This window comes from Coffea arabica, chromosome 2c, assembly GCF_036785885.1.
Source record: "Coffea arabica cultivar ET-39 chromosome 2c, Coffea Arabica ET-39 HiFi, whole genome shotgun sequence".
NCBI lineage: Eukaryota > Viridiplantae > Streptophyta > Magnoliopsida > Gentianales > Rubiaceae > Coffea > Coffea arabica.
This window is the reverse complement of record NC_092312.1, coordinates 8,236,964-8,254,377: the sequence shown is the minus strand read 5'-3', so window position 1 is coordinate 8,254,377 and position 17,414 is coordinate 8,236,964. Positions and strand designations below refer to the sequence as shown.

The window sequence follows — 17,414 nt, the reverse complement described above, 5'->3', positions numbered from 1 at the left end:
ACCTACCAGTTTTTCTTCCGTAGAAATATGAATATAACATTTTTTCAATTTTAGTCACAAATATTTATGTATTTAACATAAATTAAATGATTTAGAATAAAATACTCATAAAGAGCTAATACCTTACTCGTGTAATGGATGAAAGCCATAAAAAATTAACATTTTATAGGTCATTTCCTTTTTTTTAAATTTTAATTTATATTAAATAGATAACCTATCGATTTTCTTTTTGCAAGAATATTATTGTAACACATTTTAATTTTTAATTACAAATATTGATATATTTATTATAAATTAAATATTTAAAAATAAAATACCTGTAAAGAGTTGGTACTTTAAATAAGTTATGCGTATTTGCCTATAAACTACGCTCCTTACTTAAATCAATAAACTACATTCCTTAACTTAAATCAATAAACTATACTCCTTACTTTAAATAGTGTAGTTTATAGGCAAATACGCATATCCTATTTAAAGTATCGGTTCTTTACAAATATTTTATTTTCAAATATTTAATTTATAATAAATATATTAACATTTGTAATTAAAAATTTAAAAAGTGTTACAGTAATATTCTTGTAAAAAAAAATCAGTAGGTTATCTATTTAATATAAATTAAATATTTTTTAAAAAATAAATGGCCTCATAAAATATTAATTTTTTATGGTTTCCTCCGTTACATGAGTAAAGTATTGGCTCTTTATGAATATTTTATCCTGAATCATTTAATTTATGTTAAATACATAAATATTTATAACTAAAATTGAAAATGTGTTATATTCATATTTCTACGGAAGAAAAACTGGTAGGTTTTGTGTTTAACAAAAATTAAATATTTGAGAGTAAATACAAATCTGTATTTGAGAATAAATATTTGTAATAAAGTAAATATTTGAAAGTAAAATACCCGTAAAGAGTTGATACTTTAAATAAGTAATACGTATTTGCCTATAAACTACGCTCCTTAAAGTTTATTAATTGTTAATTAATTTATAATACTTTATCATTCATTGGACATGTAACACAAAGCACAAATCAGGTACAAAATTCTAATTTCAATCTCTAAAATAATATTTTAATTATTTGGACTGAATTTGTAAAGGATTAGTAACCTCAGGGGAGGTCAGTGTAATTGTTTAAACCACAGGGGAGGTAAGTGTAAATGTCAGAAACCTCAGGGGAGGTTTCTGAAATTATCCCTAGAATATAAGCACGAGCGCTCTGTAGGGAAAAAGGTCACCTCGCTCCCACCTTGTATCTTGTACCCTGCCTACGAGGATCCTATGAAATAGGAACATACGTAGTCGTCATTGTCTCGAGGTCCACAGCCTTTCTTCCATTGTTTCAGGTTTGCAGCGCAGAAGAAAGAAAACCGCATATCATATCATTCCGGACAGATTTATAGTTGGGCTTCTCTGATTCGTTTCAGGTTTTCTTTCTCTTCCCTAGTAGCAGAGTGTTTACACGTTGCACTGCACCGACATTATGTTACTTTTGTTTTGGCTACTGAATCAGAAGTTCATACACCGCCATTCTTAATTTGAAATGGGAAACTTTCTTATGATTCTTTTTAAAAAAAAAAAAAAAAATTATTGTAAGATTTGTAAACTTCTTCGATTACATATTCAAATTTGCCCAAGAATGTTGAGCACCAAGTAGAACTATGTGGAAGATTCTTCCTGGGATGGCTAAACCCACAAATAGCGTAGCCGTAGTAGCTGGCGGAAACCAATACCTTCATGGCTACTGAATCAGAAGTTCAGCCTAATTTCCACCACAGAAGATAGAACCACTGCAAACTTAATAAAAAAAAAAGAATCCCAAATCGTCGAGACCTTTTCAATGATCACCCGTTATCTCTTGCCACTGCCCAAACTAAAATCTCCAGGAGTAGCTTATCACGTCGGATCTTGTCCACCATTTCTTCATCAGCTAAGCTACCATCATCGACGACCAGCCAAGCTACGGCCCAGCTTCTGGGCTCCTCCTCCTCTTCCTCGCAGTCGTCCCTGTGGACTGGCGATTGCCTCCTCCGACTTTTGCCAAGTTTTTGGCCCAGGAGACGCCGTTGGAATGACCCAATCCGTAGCCTCCCCACCAACAACACGGTTGGGGTCCAATCTCATGACCCATGGGGTCAAACCCCCACCCTTGACATCAGCTTGTACGTATGCATCAGTATACCAATCGTCAGGTCTTTTAGTACTACTGTTTTTCTTTAATTGTTTTCATAAAAAGTACTACTACTGCTTTTCTTTAATTGGTTTTAGTTTTTTTTATTTGAGTTGTTTCTATGAATTTTGACTTGGGTGTTAATACTTAGTACGTAGCATAATAATTGACTAAAATAAAAAATTAAATGGGGAAATTTGAGATAAGTAACAGTAAAATAAAATGGAGAAATTTGTGGTAAATAATTAACTGTAGTGATGCTAAACAATTTTTTTTTTTTTAAAAAGGTCACGGGAAAATAATTGAATAGTCTAGTATTGGCCAGATGACAGCTGATAAACAGAAGGGGAAATTTGTTCAAATTAGACTTTTTAATGTGATATCCAGCCTATATCCAAAGGTTCATGCAGTGCACACGTGTATTGTAAAACTTGTGCAGATTTGTTCCCATACCTTCACATCCAGTCTCCCTTAATTTATGCATATGGATCAATGACCTTTTGTGGATTATGAATTAGCATTTGCAAGCCACTCCCAGCTCCCAAAATTATGGACATTATGTACTTGTCAGTTTCTGTCATGACAAAATTATTGTGATGTATGGTTTGTAGTGCTTGAACCAATGAATGTTCATAGCAGAAAGATGTCACTGTGTTGTTGTGGCGATCATAGATTGAATCATGTCACAGTGGCAACTTTTACTTCTATCCGTCTACAGCAACAGTGAATCTAATAGTTTTCTTGGTGAAATGAAACTAATCTTTTACAATTATAGGTTGGAGAAAACACACTCATTTTACTGATAGTTTTCTTGGTGAAATGAAACTAATATCCGTCTACAGCATCCTGAAGATTGTTTCTCAAGTTTCTTTTGGGGGAAACTAGTTATTTCTTCTCATACTCTAGCTTTTTCTGTTCAAGGAGCTAAATATGAACCTTTGTTTTCAGTGATGATTAAAACAATTATACCATTGTTGTTTGTCGGATTTCTAGCATGGATACTTCAGTCCATCCGGCCTCCACCTCCTCGCATCTGTGGCTCCCCCGGAGGTCCACCAATCACAGGACCTAGAATTAAACTTAGGGATGGGAGACATTTGGCTTATAAGGAGCATGGTGTTTCCAAAGAATTGGCGAGGTACAAGGTTGTATTGGTTCATGGCTTTGGGTCTAGCAGGCATGAGGCAGAAATTGCGACAGCGGTAATTTGTTACTTCACATTGAATACGCAAGCCATTCTGCCAGAACTGGTTTCAAAAGAATTTCACTTTATTTTCAGGAGGCAGTTCAAGAACTTGGGATCTACTTTGTATCTTTTGATAGACCGGGTTATGGAGAAAGTGATCCTGATCCAAAGCGATCTTTTAGAAGTCTAGCACTAGATATAGAGGAGCTTGCTGATCAATTGGAACTCGGATCCAAATTTTTTGTCATTGGGTTTTCCATGGGTGGACAAGTGGCTTGGGGTTGCCTCAAGTACATCTCTCACCGGTATGATTTGTAGTCCCAACATTTACTCCAATTTAGAATAGCAATTTGTTTATTTTAAATTAAAATTTTCCACAACTTCTGGAGGGTGTTCAACTAAAGTTTCACTACGCAACAAAAGGTAACTTAAGGAGAAGTATGCAAGGTCATACTTTTAATTTGATGGAAGAAGTTTTCTTCAATGACTATCCAATGATGGATGGACGTGATGCTGGCTAGATGGTACAGAGCTAAGCTTGCCTGGCTACAGGTTATCTAACTTTGAGTCTCATACTTTGTCAATCTTCTCTTCTTTGGGAAGATGATTCTAACTTAAGCAGTATGCGAAGAAAATGCCTGGCTAATAGTAGTGTTCTTCTATTAAGTAAACTGTAGTTTTCTGAATTGCAGTGGACATCAAAATGAAAGATGTTAAAGACGTTATCTTCACAGAGCAATCAAAGATGTTGTCCTTTTCTAAGAGATCTAAAATCCATGGAAATATAAAGCCACCTTGATTTTTATGTCTATTGTTGTTAGATTATGAAACCAAACAGAAACTTCAACTAGATGCGAGATGCAGTGATGTCTCACACCTAAGCTCTTTCCCCTGTTATTTGTATGTAGTCTCAACACTTCAATTTGTTAAATTCTTGCTGTGTAATTTTGATCTTTTAGTGTCCTGATTGTTTTCTACATGAGTTTGCAATAACCGTATGGTTCAATCTTTCGGATGCTGATAGGTTAGCTGGAGCAGCATTGGTTTGTCCAGTGATCAATTACTGGTGGCCTGGCTTCCCGTCAAATTTATCAACTGAAGCATACTATCAACAGTTACCACAGGATCAATGGGCTCTTCGAGTTGCCCATTACACCCCATGGCTCACCTACTGGTGGAACACGCAGAAATTGTTTCCATCCTCCAGTGTCATATCCGGAAGGCCCAAGCTTTCTCGCCGAGACTTGGAAATTATATCCAAGCTTGCAGATAGACAATCTCAAACGGTACTTGGAACTTCTCATACCATGGTTTTTTTTTTTTTTTTGGAGTTATAGATGGTTGATTTGGACTCAAATGATTTGTTCTGTTTACAGGAATACGTAACACAACAAGGAGAATTTGAATCCTTCCATAGGGACATGATAGTTGGATTTGGCAAGGTTGAATTTGATCCTATGGATCTTAAGAACCCTTTTGCTGACGGCGAAGGCTCAGTTCACTTGTGGCACGGTGACGAAGATGGCCTCGTGCCCGTTGCATTGCAGCGTTACATTGCTGAAAAGCTTCCGTGGATTCGCTACCATGAGATACCAAACGCCGGGCATTTGCTTGTGCTTGACAATAAAGAGGCCATCCTAAAAGAGCTTTTCACTGTCTGATGTAAACATCAATTCGTCCTGGTTACATTTAATCCTCCATTCTTTGGGACTACCAATGCTTTTTGCAAGTTTGTCCCAGTCCTGCATGTTGCTGCAACACTCACTAGTCTATTGGTATTATAAAACTCTTTTTTGTCTGTCAAGTGAAATTGTCTAGCAAATCGGTAAATTCCATCCTCGGAAAATTATTGACCGGAGAGGAACGAGTCTTCACGTTACTACGCTGCATTCAAGAACTACAATTCCTTTACACATTTTGGTTTTGGAATGATGAAGCAAATTCGGATTTTATTATTATATGGAGTTCATTTGCAAACTAAGGGCTTGTTTGGCAACCTAGTTTTTTACCAAGTTTTTTAGCTAATAGTTTTTTAACAACTTTTGCTACAGGAACCCCAAAAAACTTTTCAAAGTTTTTTACCTACACACTTCAAAAATTATACACAAAAAATTTCTCAAAAAATTTTCTTCCTCCCTCACCCAACCCACCACACCAGACACCGCCTCCACCACCTCTCCTCGAGCCGATCACCTATTCCGGCGCCGCCGGCAACCTCAAAAATTTTTTTTGAATTTTTGAGTCCCTCACCCTCAAAAATTTATTATATATATTATATATTTATAATATTATATATTTATATATTTATTTAAACATATTATAAATATTTTATTTTATTTAAAATATATTTTTATACATTTATATAAATATTATATACCATATAAATTAATATTAATATAAATATGTAATTATACATTTATATAAATATTATATATTATATATTTAATATATATAATACATATTATATATATTACACATTTATGTATATATATTTATGTATATTTATATACAATTATATTATGTATTATGTATAACATAATACATTTATACATAATATTAACACACAATATTAATTATACATTTATACATAATACTAATATATTTATACATTTATATTAATTATATTAATACATTTATACATAATATTATATATTTATACATTTATAACATATTAATTTATATATTTATATAATATTCATTTATAATAATATACAATTATTACATTTGTAAATATATTTATATTATGTATTATATATAATATAATACATTTATATATTTTTATACAACTATATAAATATATTTATTTATAAATGTATTATAAATGCATAAATATATATAAATATTTAAACAATAAAAATTATAACTTATAAACAATATTAATTATACATTTATACATAATATTAATACATTTATACATTTATATTAATTATATTAATACAGTTATACATAATCATCATATACATTTAAAAATTATAATTTATACATTTATATAATATTCATTTATAATATATACATTTATATTAATTATACATTTATACATTTATAAATATATGTATATTATGTATTATATATAATATAATACATTTATATATTTTTATATAAATATATAAATATATTTATTTATAAATATTTATAAATGCATAAATGCATATAAATATTTAAACAATAAAAATTATAAATTATAAACAATATTAATTATACATTTATACATAATATTAATACATTTATACATTTATATTAATTATATTAATACATTTATACATAATCATCATATACATTTATAAATTATAAATTATACATTTATATAATATTCATTTATAATTTATCCATTTATATTAATTATACATTTATACATTTATATTTATTTCTAAATATTTATAAATGCATAAATGTTTAAGAATATAAAAGTATAAAAATTATAAATTATAAAATACTCAAAAATATGTTTTAAAAATACCTCTAAAAATAATCCAAAAAACGTCTACAGTAACATTTCAAAAACTTCTACAAAAAAGTTTTTCACCTTACAAAAACTTCTACAAAATTTTTTCAAAAACTTCTACAGTGCACTACAGTAAAATTTTAGACAAACTCCCAAAAAACTCAGGTTCCAAACAGGCCCTAAGTTAGTGACTCAATCTGTTTGGTATAGGTTGAGAAAGTCTCCAAATCCAAAATATTACATTGAAGACGCTAGAGAGAATTTCCCAATCCGAAATACTACAGTATTATATTGAAGACACTAGAGACAATTCCTTGAATTATTTTCACTGCAAGCGAGGTTCGAATCTCCGACCTACAGCCAAAAAGGAACCGGTGACCAGTGGTTATAAGAAGAAGATGGATGCAGAGTTCGATATTTAACCACCAGTACGATAAAGTAGGATGCAGAGTCCGATATTGTTCCAAAACCGGAGTGACTATTACTTGCGCACAGATTATCCCTATAAAGTATTATCTCGTTGGGAAAAAAAAAAAGAATTAAACTGACTTGGTCCCGCCTCCGCCAACTGATTGCTGAGGGCCTCAAGGCACGAAAGACTTCGTAACCACCAATATCAAAGTCGCCAACACAAGTTTGGTCGGTTGACAAGAACGGATCATTTTCTTGTAAAAGATCGCGTTCAAATTCTATTGTTGATGTGAGTGTCATTTCCTCAAATATTATTGATAGCTGTTGTAGATGAAAAGATTCTAGTAGTCTTCTCACTGAATAAATTGCGGCATGCAAATTAAAGTTTCAACAACAATGTTCACCAAATGATTTGAGCAATTTGTGTATCATCAATGTAAGCTTCCGGCGAAAAGCAAAATTAAGCCAACGTGGGATTGTGCCCCCAGATTGCATCGATTTAATGCAAATTCACTGCTGAAAAAAGAATACGGAAACATGAAGCTGTTGAATCTAATCAAGATCCCAAGTCTTTCTTAATAATTAAGAAGAGCCACAACACAGATTTTACATATCATGTAATCTGGAGAAAATAACCCTGCCAGAGCACTTACTTGACGGATAGCTTAAGACGAGCACCTCCAGAGTTCCATTCATTCAACGTTATTGTTATTGAGGTACAAAGAAATGACTCAAAAAGATCACAAAATTCTTATTTGTTATCTTGCTGGAAAATCCCAAGTACATGAATATTGACTGACAACAAGGAAATTCTAAATTACAGCTACAATTCGAAAAATGGCTCCAACTTGGGAAGTTCATACGCAGTGAAGGACCGTCTTTGCCGTGAAGGACCGTCATAATTGCAATCCTTCAAGCTCAGATACTCGAAAGTTAGCCCGAGCTAGAAAAGCAACACCTTTACTTGGGCAAGCCAGTTTCAGGGTTTAGGAGAGCTTGACTTTCCTCTGTAAGCAAAACTGGACCTCTACCGGGTCTTGTACAAATGAAGTAGCTTACATCTCCTTTGAATTTTTGGGTGGGAACGTTATCCTTGATTTCTGGAGGTGGAGGCAATGCTTCCACATCTTTCAGGTCTTGAATGCCAGCATCCATTAGAACTGATTTATCGCCAACAATATAGCTGCACAAAATAGGACAAGCAAGAGAACATATTAGGGAGCTCATTATGGAAAATGTATTGGGACTAGAAATACAAATCAAATCTTGAGTTGATGAATGTTATTCACGGTTAGAAAGGTCGTGTAAGATTCCATTTTTAAATACTTACAACTTCAAAATAAAAAACAAGCAAAAAAGATTACCTGTTTAGATCTGCATCGGACTGTGGTGGGAAATGAAAGAGCAGTCTTTGAAGCAGAAGGGCTGCAACTTTCCTGTTGCGAGCTATTAGAACTGCATTTGGACCCGCATCAAAAGTATAAGCCACCTGTCAAATTTCATCAAACTTGTCATATCCAATCATTCGAACTAACCAATATGAACAGTATTCGCACAGGTTCAGAAACCACATATTCAAATCTAGATGTTTACCAATCCAAATATTGTAGCCTCTAAAACAAGATAATACTTACTTGTATGAGCTAAACCAACCTGTTCAGTAATTCTTTTGTACTAAAATCCCTGTTACATCCCATTTGTATCATCTTATAAAGGTCATATTACCTATTCAACCAATTTCTCTGCATGTGAGCTTCCTAAATACACATGGGCCTAGCAAAGAGCATATATACACACACAAACATATATAAATCATACTGTATCGTATTCTGAGTGTGTGTTTTTTTGTTTTTGTGTGTGTGTGTGTGTGTGTGTGAGAGAGAGAGAGAGAGAGAGAGAGAGAGAGGAGATATGACGTAAAACAATTCTCTGCCACTGTAGTTAATATATCATCAGTTTTGCTTGTTTATGTGCCCTTTCAACAGGCCTTATCTGAATCTATGTTCATATTGCAGATCTTTATAAACAAGAAAACAGAATTTTACAAAGAGCTTTAACTTACTAAAAGATTCCAAATAATATATATTTGGATCAATAAGGGTGGTAATCACAATAAATATAGGAATAATCCGTTTCTGAAGCTGATTTGCAATCCTTACACATTACAGATTTTAGAAAATTCTACCTGAGGTGTTCCCTCAGAGCGATTCCATTTCTCAACACAGCTGATTATCCTGCAAAGTTGCAAACCGGTACTATTTAAAACTAAAACTTTGAGAGTGCAGCTTTGAAACCACAAAGGTTGACAATGTGCCATGAAAAGGAAAGAAACTCTTGACAAATTGCTTGCCTATGAGATGTGTCATTCATGTAGAATATAGGGGGACTTGTATCCAGACAGACGGCATGGAACTGATTACTGTCTGAACAAGTCAGACGAGCAAATGCTGGAAAATTACGACTTTTTATGGCTTCTTCCATCTCAACTACACGTTTAGGCACTACTTCCTGTCATAATAATTGTATCCAGGAATTAGAAATTCAAAAATTTGTGTAACTTCATATCATGAAGAGTCTGATAATACAAAACTACACACACACACAAACCTTAAACATAACAGCTAAAGACTCATAAACAAGCTTAATGAAGTAACTGAAGACTCATTATTTAAAATAGAAAAAAAAAAAAAAAAGAGGACCAGGTGATACCTTTGCTCTGTGCAGTACAAGAGGACTTGTTTCAACTGTCTCACGCATTCCACTGGTGCTACTAGTTTCCTTCTGCCGCGAACTTACCTGAATTCACGGGAGCAATTTGAGTGACTAGTACATAAAGGATGCTGAAGAGATTAATAATGAGAAAGTATAAAACAAAGGATGAGGGAGTTCTTTTTTTTTTTTTTAATCAACGAAATTGATGATGAAGCATGTCGTGATGTGCTTTTAGAAATAGTAGCAGGAAGTCACATGTTATTCATACCTTCTTCCAGTGAACTAAATCTGATTTATCTAGACATACGAAGAAAGTAGTATAACATAAGCTTATTCTCATTATGAATGAGCAATCATTGTCACTCACAAGAAGGGATACATGTCAAGGCACACAGGGTACCCCAACTATCAATAGCCATCCCACGTGTTACTGTCAAATACATGATGCAGGGCATTAGAAGAGAAAGGGCAGAAAGAAGACTCATATTCCGAGATTTTGCATTTTATGAAGCCAAAGCTAGTGGATTTCCTCCAATTACAAACACAACAATATTCAATGCAAGGACAAGACCTAGTGGAGCATGTTAACAGTAGTAAAAGAATAGGTACTGGGATGTAAAACTTAAGTATACCAAGTTTTGAGGACAGACCATCCAAAAATCACTGAACTAGGCATTTTGAGTGGTCGCTACATCATCATCAAATTCTGGATGCTGAATAAGGAATATTTGAGTTGGACCAAAGCACAAATCGTGAATATTGCTTGACAATAAAAGTAAAACAAATAAAGGGCGAAAAAGAATGTGCAAAAGGATTTATTCTGTATAACCTTTCATTCTTATGTGCACCCATCTACCAACAAAAAGGAAAAGGATAATGAAAAAAGTATATCCCCACCCAAAAAAGAATGTTATGGTTTCAGGCCCAAGGAAGTGGAAGATGAAAAAAGTAGGTATGTACCACTGCAATGAGAATAACAAGTTCATCCCAATGCTTCTCATCCACAAGCTGAACGGCAATGCTATCACTTCCATTGTCATCCTTATCAAAACCATGAAAACCAAATTATGGCAAGATCTTAAAAGATAACCTCCTTTTCATTGGAGACACAAAACAAAGCTTATAATCCAAACATACTTTTCCCATGATCCACTTGACAAATCCACCATACAAGCTGCGACAAGCACTTCCGGAACCTTGCCTATACACGAATAATGGTGTCATTTGTAACTTAATTTTAGCCACATAGAAAGAGATGCATGTATAGCAGCTAGCCAGTTTTGGGAGAGACTAGAATATGAGCAAACATATTAGAAGGAAGCTTCAATATTTACAATCCTACAACACTACAGCATGAGAACACATTTAAATCATCCAGTTCTCAACTTCAATCTGATAGTTAAATCCTGACAATAATGTGGCCACATACATACACCTAACATCAATTGACCAGCCAGGCATGAGATGAGCCAACGCAACAAAATCCCTCCAACTAAACGGGTTCCTTATGGGCTGCACAAGATTCTCCTGAAAAGCACAAGCTTCTCCTCAAGTGCACTCAGAAGGTAATAACAATAAGATGCACTAGAGAAAGAAGGAAGCTGACATCTGAATTCCAGTTTCTAAATAAGTAAATGAATCCTATACCATTCATAGCCCAACAGAGATAAGTGCAAAAACTTTATCTCATCTCCCCTATGAACATCAGCAGGGAGGGGGTTAACACATGTAACTTATAGCTCAAGAGACTTGATTATAGTGCAACCATTGAAACAAGAAGATTAAGGCACATGGTAGAGATGAAACTGCTTAGCAAAGTAATGAAGAATTACCTGGCTATAGCAGAAAGTTGACTATTATCTTCTTTCACGTTCATTAACTTTGCAAGCGAATAAACTGCAGGTGAAAAAAAAATCATACATTTTTTCCCTTCTTGTTATTATTTCTAAGGCCATTTAAATCCAATAAGTAAAGGGACAGGACTACTAAGACAAAGTACCGTAAGGTCCTTCAGAACACAAAAGCACAAAATTGCCAACAAAGATAAAGGGAGGATACGTAGTGAATACCAAGGCAGGCAAAGCCAGCAGCTGAGGAAGCCAATCCAGCAGCAGTAGGGAAATTATTGTAAGACGCAATGTGCAAATGCAGGTTTTCCCAATCTTTTTTTGCAATTTTGATACCCTTCTTCTCATCCTCAACGTCACTAGCTCGAGATCGAATTTCTCTCAAACAATTTTGATATCTGCCTCCGGAGAGTGATATTTCCTATACTAACCAAACAGCAAAACAATTAACAAAAAGTGCCCCCCCAAGGATCACAGGAGAGAACAACAGAATCCAATTCACATAAAAACCTTCATCAGGAAAGTACAACCAGAGGAACAGCCTTTTGCTCCACGTAACTGAACACAGATTCGTTTACAGTAAAGGGTTGAGGGGGGTATTGAGCATGATGGGCGGAGACTAAATTGAATGCGAGTAAATTAGTAAAGAAAAAGAATATGAGGAAGGAGATAATAGCAGTGGTGGGTTTCAGTTACTTTGCCATTGAGCCACATGCGATCGTGGGTGAAGCCGGGGCTGACGGCGACGGTGGTGGTGGTGCAGAGGTGGGAAGGATCAAGGGTGACGCTGATGCTGTCATTGATGGGGAGGATCAACGACTCGTCCCTCTTCCCCCAGTACTTAATGACGGCTATATTGGTGGGCGTCTGGGCAGTCACCATCAGAACCCATGATTTCTTCTCAGCCATTCTTATCCTCCCAGCTGCTTTTGCTGCAGATTATGATTGGGAAGCAATTGCTGTAGCAGTGATATCGAGAAGAACAAGAAATGAGAGATGAGAAGGTGGCGTGAATTGCTAGGGAGGGAGGGTGGCTTGATTAGAGATCCCTATGAGATGAGAGTAGGGGTAGAGAGAGAGAAAGGGGTAAGTGATTTCGTGGGATTCCTTTAGAGGAAGACCAATCAGGTCAGGGCACTGTGGATCTATCCGTTGCTGTTTGGTGGCGCCGAATTTATACATTATGGCGACGGATCCATGTTAGTTATAAGGAGGAGGAGGGAGCAGCAGCAGCACCACTAGCTTTAATTTGGACAACTGCTTAGAGCAAGAAACAATCACGAATCAACGACTCCTTAGTCCTTTATTGCCTCCTTATGTTGGTTTTTTTCCTCCTCTTTTTTTTTTTTTTTTTTGGTATCAGGCGCAGCTTACAATTCTCTCTGGAAACCGGACACTTGCAACTAGGGTGCAAATAAGTTAAATCGCGTCGAATTTTGATCTAATTAAATCGAATCTCAGTTTAATTTTATGAAATTCGAACTTGAATTTGAATTTGACGAACTCTAGTGTAAAGCTCGAACTCAAGTTTAAAAAATAAAAATATTTTTATTTTATTTTTAAAAAATAAATAAAATAATAATTTTTCTTCATAAATAATAAAATATTAAGAATATTTATATAATTTTACTATTAAAATAATACATATATTTTTTTTTTTTTTGAATTGGTTTGCGAGCTAACAAGTTAAGTATTTTTTAACTCGAATTCAACTTTGTCAGGTCGAACTCGACTCGAACTTGGTAAACATTGAGTTCGGAGACTTGAGTTCTTAGTGAGCAGTTCAATTCGTTTAGAACCCTATTTGAGATTTTGAAAGCCCCAAAATTTTAAACACCTTGATAATACCTTGGTACCAAGAGGACTTTTTAAAAAAAAAAATTCGAAATCTAATGAATGTATTTTTTCTATTCCATTGAAATTATTCTACTTTTCTTTGTGGATGTTCCAAAATATGTATTCTATTGAGAGAGTTAAAACACATTTTAGTCATTCTTTCTTATATAACACTTCCCTCTAATCATATGCATGTTATCATTCAAATTCAATTTTTAAATTTGTGAAGGTAAAATTGAAAAAAAAATACAAATATCACAATCAAATCATTATTTTTAAGAAGTTGGATTCTCGAAATAGGACCAAAAAATTGGGATAGAGGGAGTATTATTTCAGTACTTCAATTGAGTATGAGTTGAATCTATTCTGCCCAATACTCTGAGTCAAGTTCAATTTAGGAGTGATTCGAGTCGAGCTTAACTCAATTGCAGCTTATTTGAGTTTGATTTATCGATTTAAACATAAATAATTTCATTAATTCTTCAAAATAAATAAAGAAACGAACAGGTAGGAGGCAGTGACTAAAGGAAGGGTGTTCCTTTGCTTACATTGAAAAAGTGGCACAGCCATGAATGCAGGAGCAGGACCTCTAGCAAATAACCAACCAGCCGGTGAATTTGGTAGGTGTACTTTTACTCTGCCCATATCTAACTATTTGTCCGATTATTTATGTGTGTTACGTTAAATTCTTCATCTTTTTTTTTCAGAAAAAAAAAATTTTTTTTATAACTTAATCTATCCTAATCTAGAGGGAAGGGAAGGGAGATTCGATATGAGTAGAGACTCCATCGAAGAAATCCAATTAAGGCTACCACCTAAAATGACAATTTGATGAAAGGCAAGGATTGAACTCTTGACCTTTCACCCCATCAAGAGTAACGGTGGTCACTGAGCCAGAGCTCTGTGGTCGGTTAAATTCTTCTTCTTTAGAAGGGATTAATTAATATTTGTGAGGCTAGGTAAGCTGCAACCGACAAGTAGTGGGCCTTTTCTAAATATCTCCACATGTCTCACACAGTAACTGCCGAATAATATTTAATTTTTTTTTGCAAATTATAGTTAAAAAAATTTTTCCCATTTATCTACGGGCGATAACTGCAGTTCCTCAAAAGTGGAGAATTCTTCAAAGCTTCTTGGTCTCATCCTGGCAGTACTTTTGTTTTGTCTAAATATGCTGCAGATGAATACAATAGAGAAAAGAAAAGCTTTTGGATATAAATCTTATAAAAAAGAGTAGTGTATTTGCATATGCTTTTGGACGTTTGAACGTGGCCTGCGAAGTCATCGCCGGACTAGCGAGTGACGGCAGGAAATAGACTCAGGAGTTATGGCCACTCGCCTAGCGAGTAGTAATACTTGTTTCACGAAAAAGAAAAAGAAAAAAAGCAAGTACTACACTAGAAGTCCAACTGTTGGATGCGGGGTTCCGTGCCGTTCAATGGAAATGAAATGAAGCGTAACGAACGGTATTGACTGCGTTTGATGCATTTACTATGGCATCCCGCATTTCCATTACCTATTTTGGATCTTCCAACCTATGTTTTCAGAACCGGACCGGATAGCGACTCGGCCAAGGTCAGGGGTCAGGGGTCAATGGGTTCGACCGGGGGTTGATAGGGGTCGAACCGGATGACGTCATAAATAAAAATTATTTAAAAATTAAAATATTATATATATCATATCTAATAATATATTGATATTAATAAAGGTATATTCATATATATTTGATGTTTCAAATATATTTAACAAGAAAATACAAAGAAATTAGAACAATCAAGTAGCAATTTATATTATTTAATAAATATTAACAAGTTTAGAATTAAAATTATGAATTTAATTGAAAAATAACATCAAATTGTAGGACAATATTTATAAAGTATCAAATATTTGAGGTATACGAATAAGTTTTAACAATTTAGGGGGCCAAAACATAATATTATAAAGTTTGAATTTTTTTTTTTAAAAATTACTGTTGAACCGGAAAAACCGGTTTTTTCCCGGTCAAACCCGGATTTTGACCGACTTTGACCGAGTTTTAAAATTTCCGGTTTTCTAAGTTGACTCGGACCGGCTACCTGGCCGGTTCCCGGTTCGACCGGCCGGTCCGATCCGAGTTTGAAAACAGAGCTTCCAACCTCATTACCTACAAATTGGGTCACTATGATCCTTGCTACCCACTTTTTAAAAGAAAACAATATGTAAAATATAATTGGATTCAAAAATTTTAGAAAAAATCTCCTATATTATTCTGTCCGTTCATTTTTTGATTACTCTCTTCCTTTGTTTCTTCTAATAATTTCTCCCCCCATCCCTCTCAACTTTTTATATAAAGGATGATAGATTTCTTGCAATATTTCTTTCCTCTTATCCCTCTTTAACATGGAATAGAGTTAAAGATTGAAAAAGTAACAACTTTGAATTAAAATAATCAAAGAAGAAATGGACTTGATGACACTAAATAAATTTGAATTTCGTCTCTTTGATGAAATACCCATAAATTTGCTTGATACGTTTGAAATTTTTTGTTGGAATGTAATCAGAAAAGGGTGCTTTAATCATATATTGTGAGTAATTGCTTTGGGGTATTAAAAGAAAAAAAGGAAAACAGATAAGATGGAAAGTCATTCCTATTCCAACACTCACTTCTACCAAACGTATTCATTGCCATTGTCATTCCCTACCAAACGTGTGGTTTTTTTAAAAGCATATTTGACAATCGAACATCGTCCGGGTTCGGCACAGCGACGCTCGAGAAAAGTAGGCGGGAGAGGAAGTCAATCTTTGACAACAATATCAATATGGAGTATACATTTTGTCCGTTCCTTTGCACATTTGTGAGTGGAGCGTGAAAAAGACACGCTCCTCCGATTCTAATTTTTGACTTTCGAAAAGGTCAAAGGTGATGACCCAAAGCCAGAGGAATTGAGATGGAGACGTCAAAAACTACGGATGGTCGGTCTACTGAGATGCCATCAAGTGCCATTATATATGCTAATATGCTGGGCTTCTCCCGTGAAAAATTTATCGAACATGCTTATAAGAAAATTATTTGAAATTTCTTATTGAAATATTACTATAACATGAGGGAGATAAAAGGATGATTAGACAAATAAATTTTTTTTTAATAAAAAAGAGTCATCCTTCTAAGCAACCATCTGGTAGTGTTTATGTAAGTAATGGAACGGTTATGATATATAGGACCATTATGGAGGATGTGTTTTCAACACAGTAATGAAAGAGTATCGTATCATGTCACCACCCACTTCACTGGAAACGGGGCAGGAATGCTTGTCAGAGACAACCGTTCCTGGCAGTTGACGGCCATGATTTGGCTAAAAAATTTTGTGCGGTTCAGATCATATCTTGTAGCGTTATTTTCACGTCGTGTGTGGGACTCATAAAAATTTATTCTAAAGTTACGTCGTGTGCAAAGAAAGTTACACCGTGTGCAATCAAAGTTACGCACAGTGAAAAATGCACATAATCGGCAAAAACCGTTTGTGCCCCTTGTCCCACTTCACTTGTTTCGGAATTCATTATTGGTATCAAACTGCTAATTGGAGGAAGACTTTGCCCCATACCATTAGTGGTACTAAGCCAAACTAACGGTCATTGATCCGATTGATGATAGCTAATTTATACACACGAAAGATGGTGGCGAAGCCATTATCCCCTATAGTCTATTTGAATTCCAATTGAATTAGCATTCTATTTCTATTGGCAGGCTGCATATATTTCTGACTCTCTCCTTCACTATTGTTCTTATGCCACTCAAAAACTCACATCCAGCCCCTACCTAAACTCCCTT

The 17,414-nt window shown here is 34.5% G+C and overlaps 2 protein-coding genes across 6 annotated transcripts; one reads left to right on the top strand and one right to left on the bottom strand.

The window, feature by feature from the left end:
- Positions 1–1,231: 1,231 nt before the first annotated feature.
- LOC113725668 (uncharacterized) lies at positions 1,232–5,162 on the top strand. 4 transcript variants are annotated; one of them, XM_027248963.2, is made up of 5 exons: positions 1,232–2,164; positions 3,166–3,374; positions 3,452–3,663; positions 4,383–4,644; positions 4,735–5,162. In XM_027248963.2, exons 1-5 carry the CDS (start codon positions 1,843–1,845, stop codon positions 5,017–5,019), a joined length of 1,290 nt encoding a protein of 429 aa, XP_027104764.1. In that variant the 5' UTR covers positions 1,232–1,842; the 3' UTR covers positions 5,020–5,162. The 4 variants fall into 4 exon arrangements, with proteins under 4 accessions (XP_027104764.1, XP_027104763.1, XP_071930195.1 ...); XM_027248962.2 differs by having other exon boundaries at positions 3,121–3,374; XM_072074094.1 differs by having other exon boundaries at positions 1,232–2,194.
- Positions 5,163–7,757: 2,595 nt separating this feature from the next.
- On the bottom strand, positions 7,758–13,053 carry LOC113725666 (diphosphomevalonate decarboxylase 2). Of its 2 annotated transcripts, none has more exons than XM_027248959.2 (10): positions 12,467–13,053; positions 11,993–12,191; positions 11,756–11,819; positions 11,061–11,124; positions 10,884–10,964; positions 9,921–10,007; positions 9,562–9,719; positions 9,397–9,445; positions 8,576–8,700; positions 7,758–8,394 (listed from the first exon to the last, which is right to left on the bottom strand). In XM_027248959.2, the coding sequence occupies exons 1-10, from the start codon at positions 12,677–12,679 to the stop codon at positions 8,172–8,174; spliced, it is 1,263 nt and encodes a 420-aa protein (XP_027104760.1). In that variant the 5' UTR covers positions 12,680–13,053; the 3' UTR covers positions 7,758–8,171. The 2 variants fall into 2 exon arrangements, with proteins under 2 accessions (XP_027104760.1, XP_027104761.1); XM_027248960.2 differs by lacking the exon at positions 12,467–13,053 and adding an exon at positions 12,281–12,437.
- Between the last annotated feature and the right edge of the window lie 4,361 nt (positions 13,054–17,414).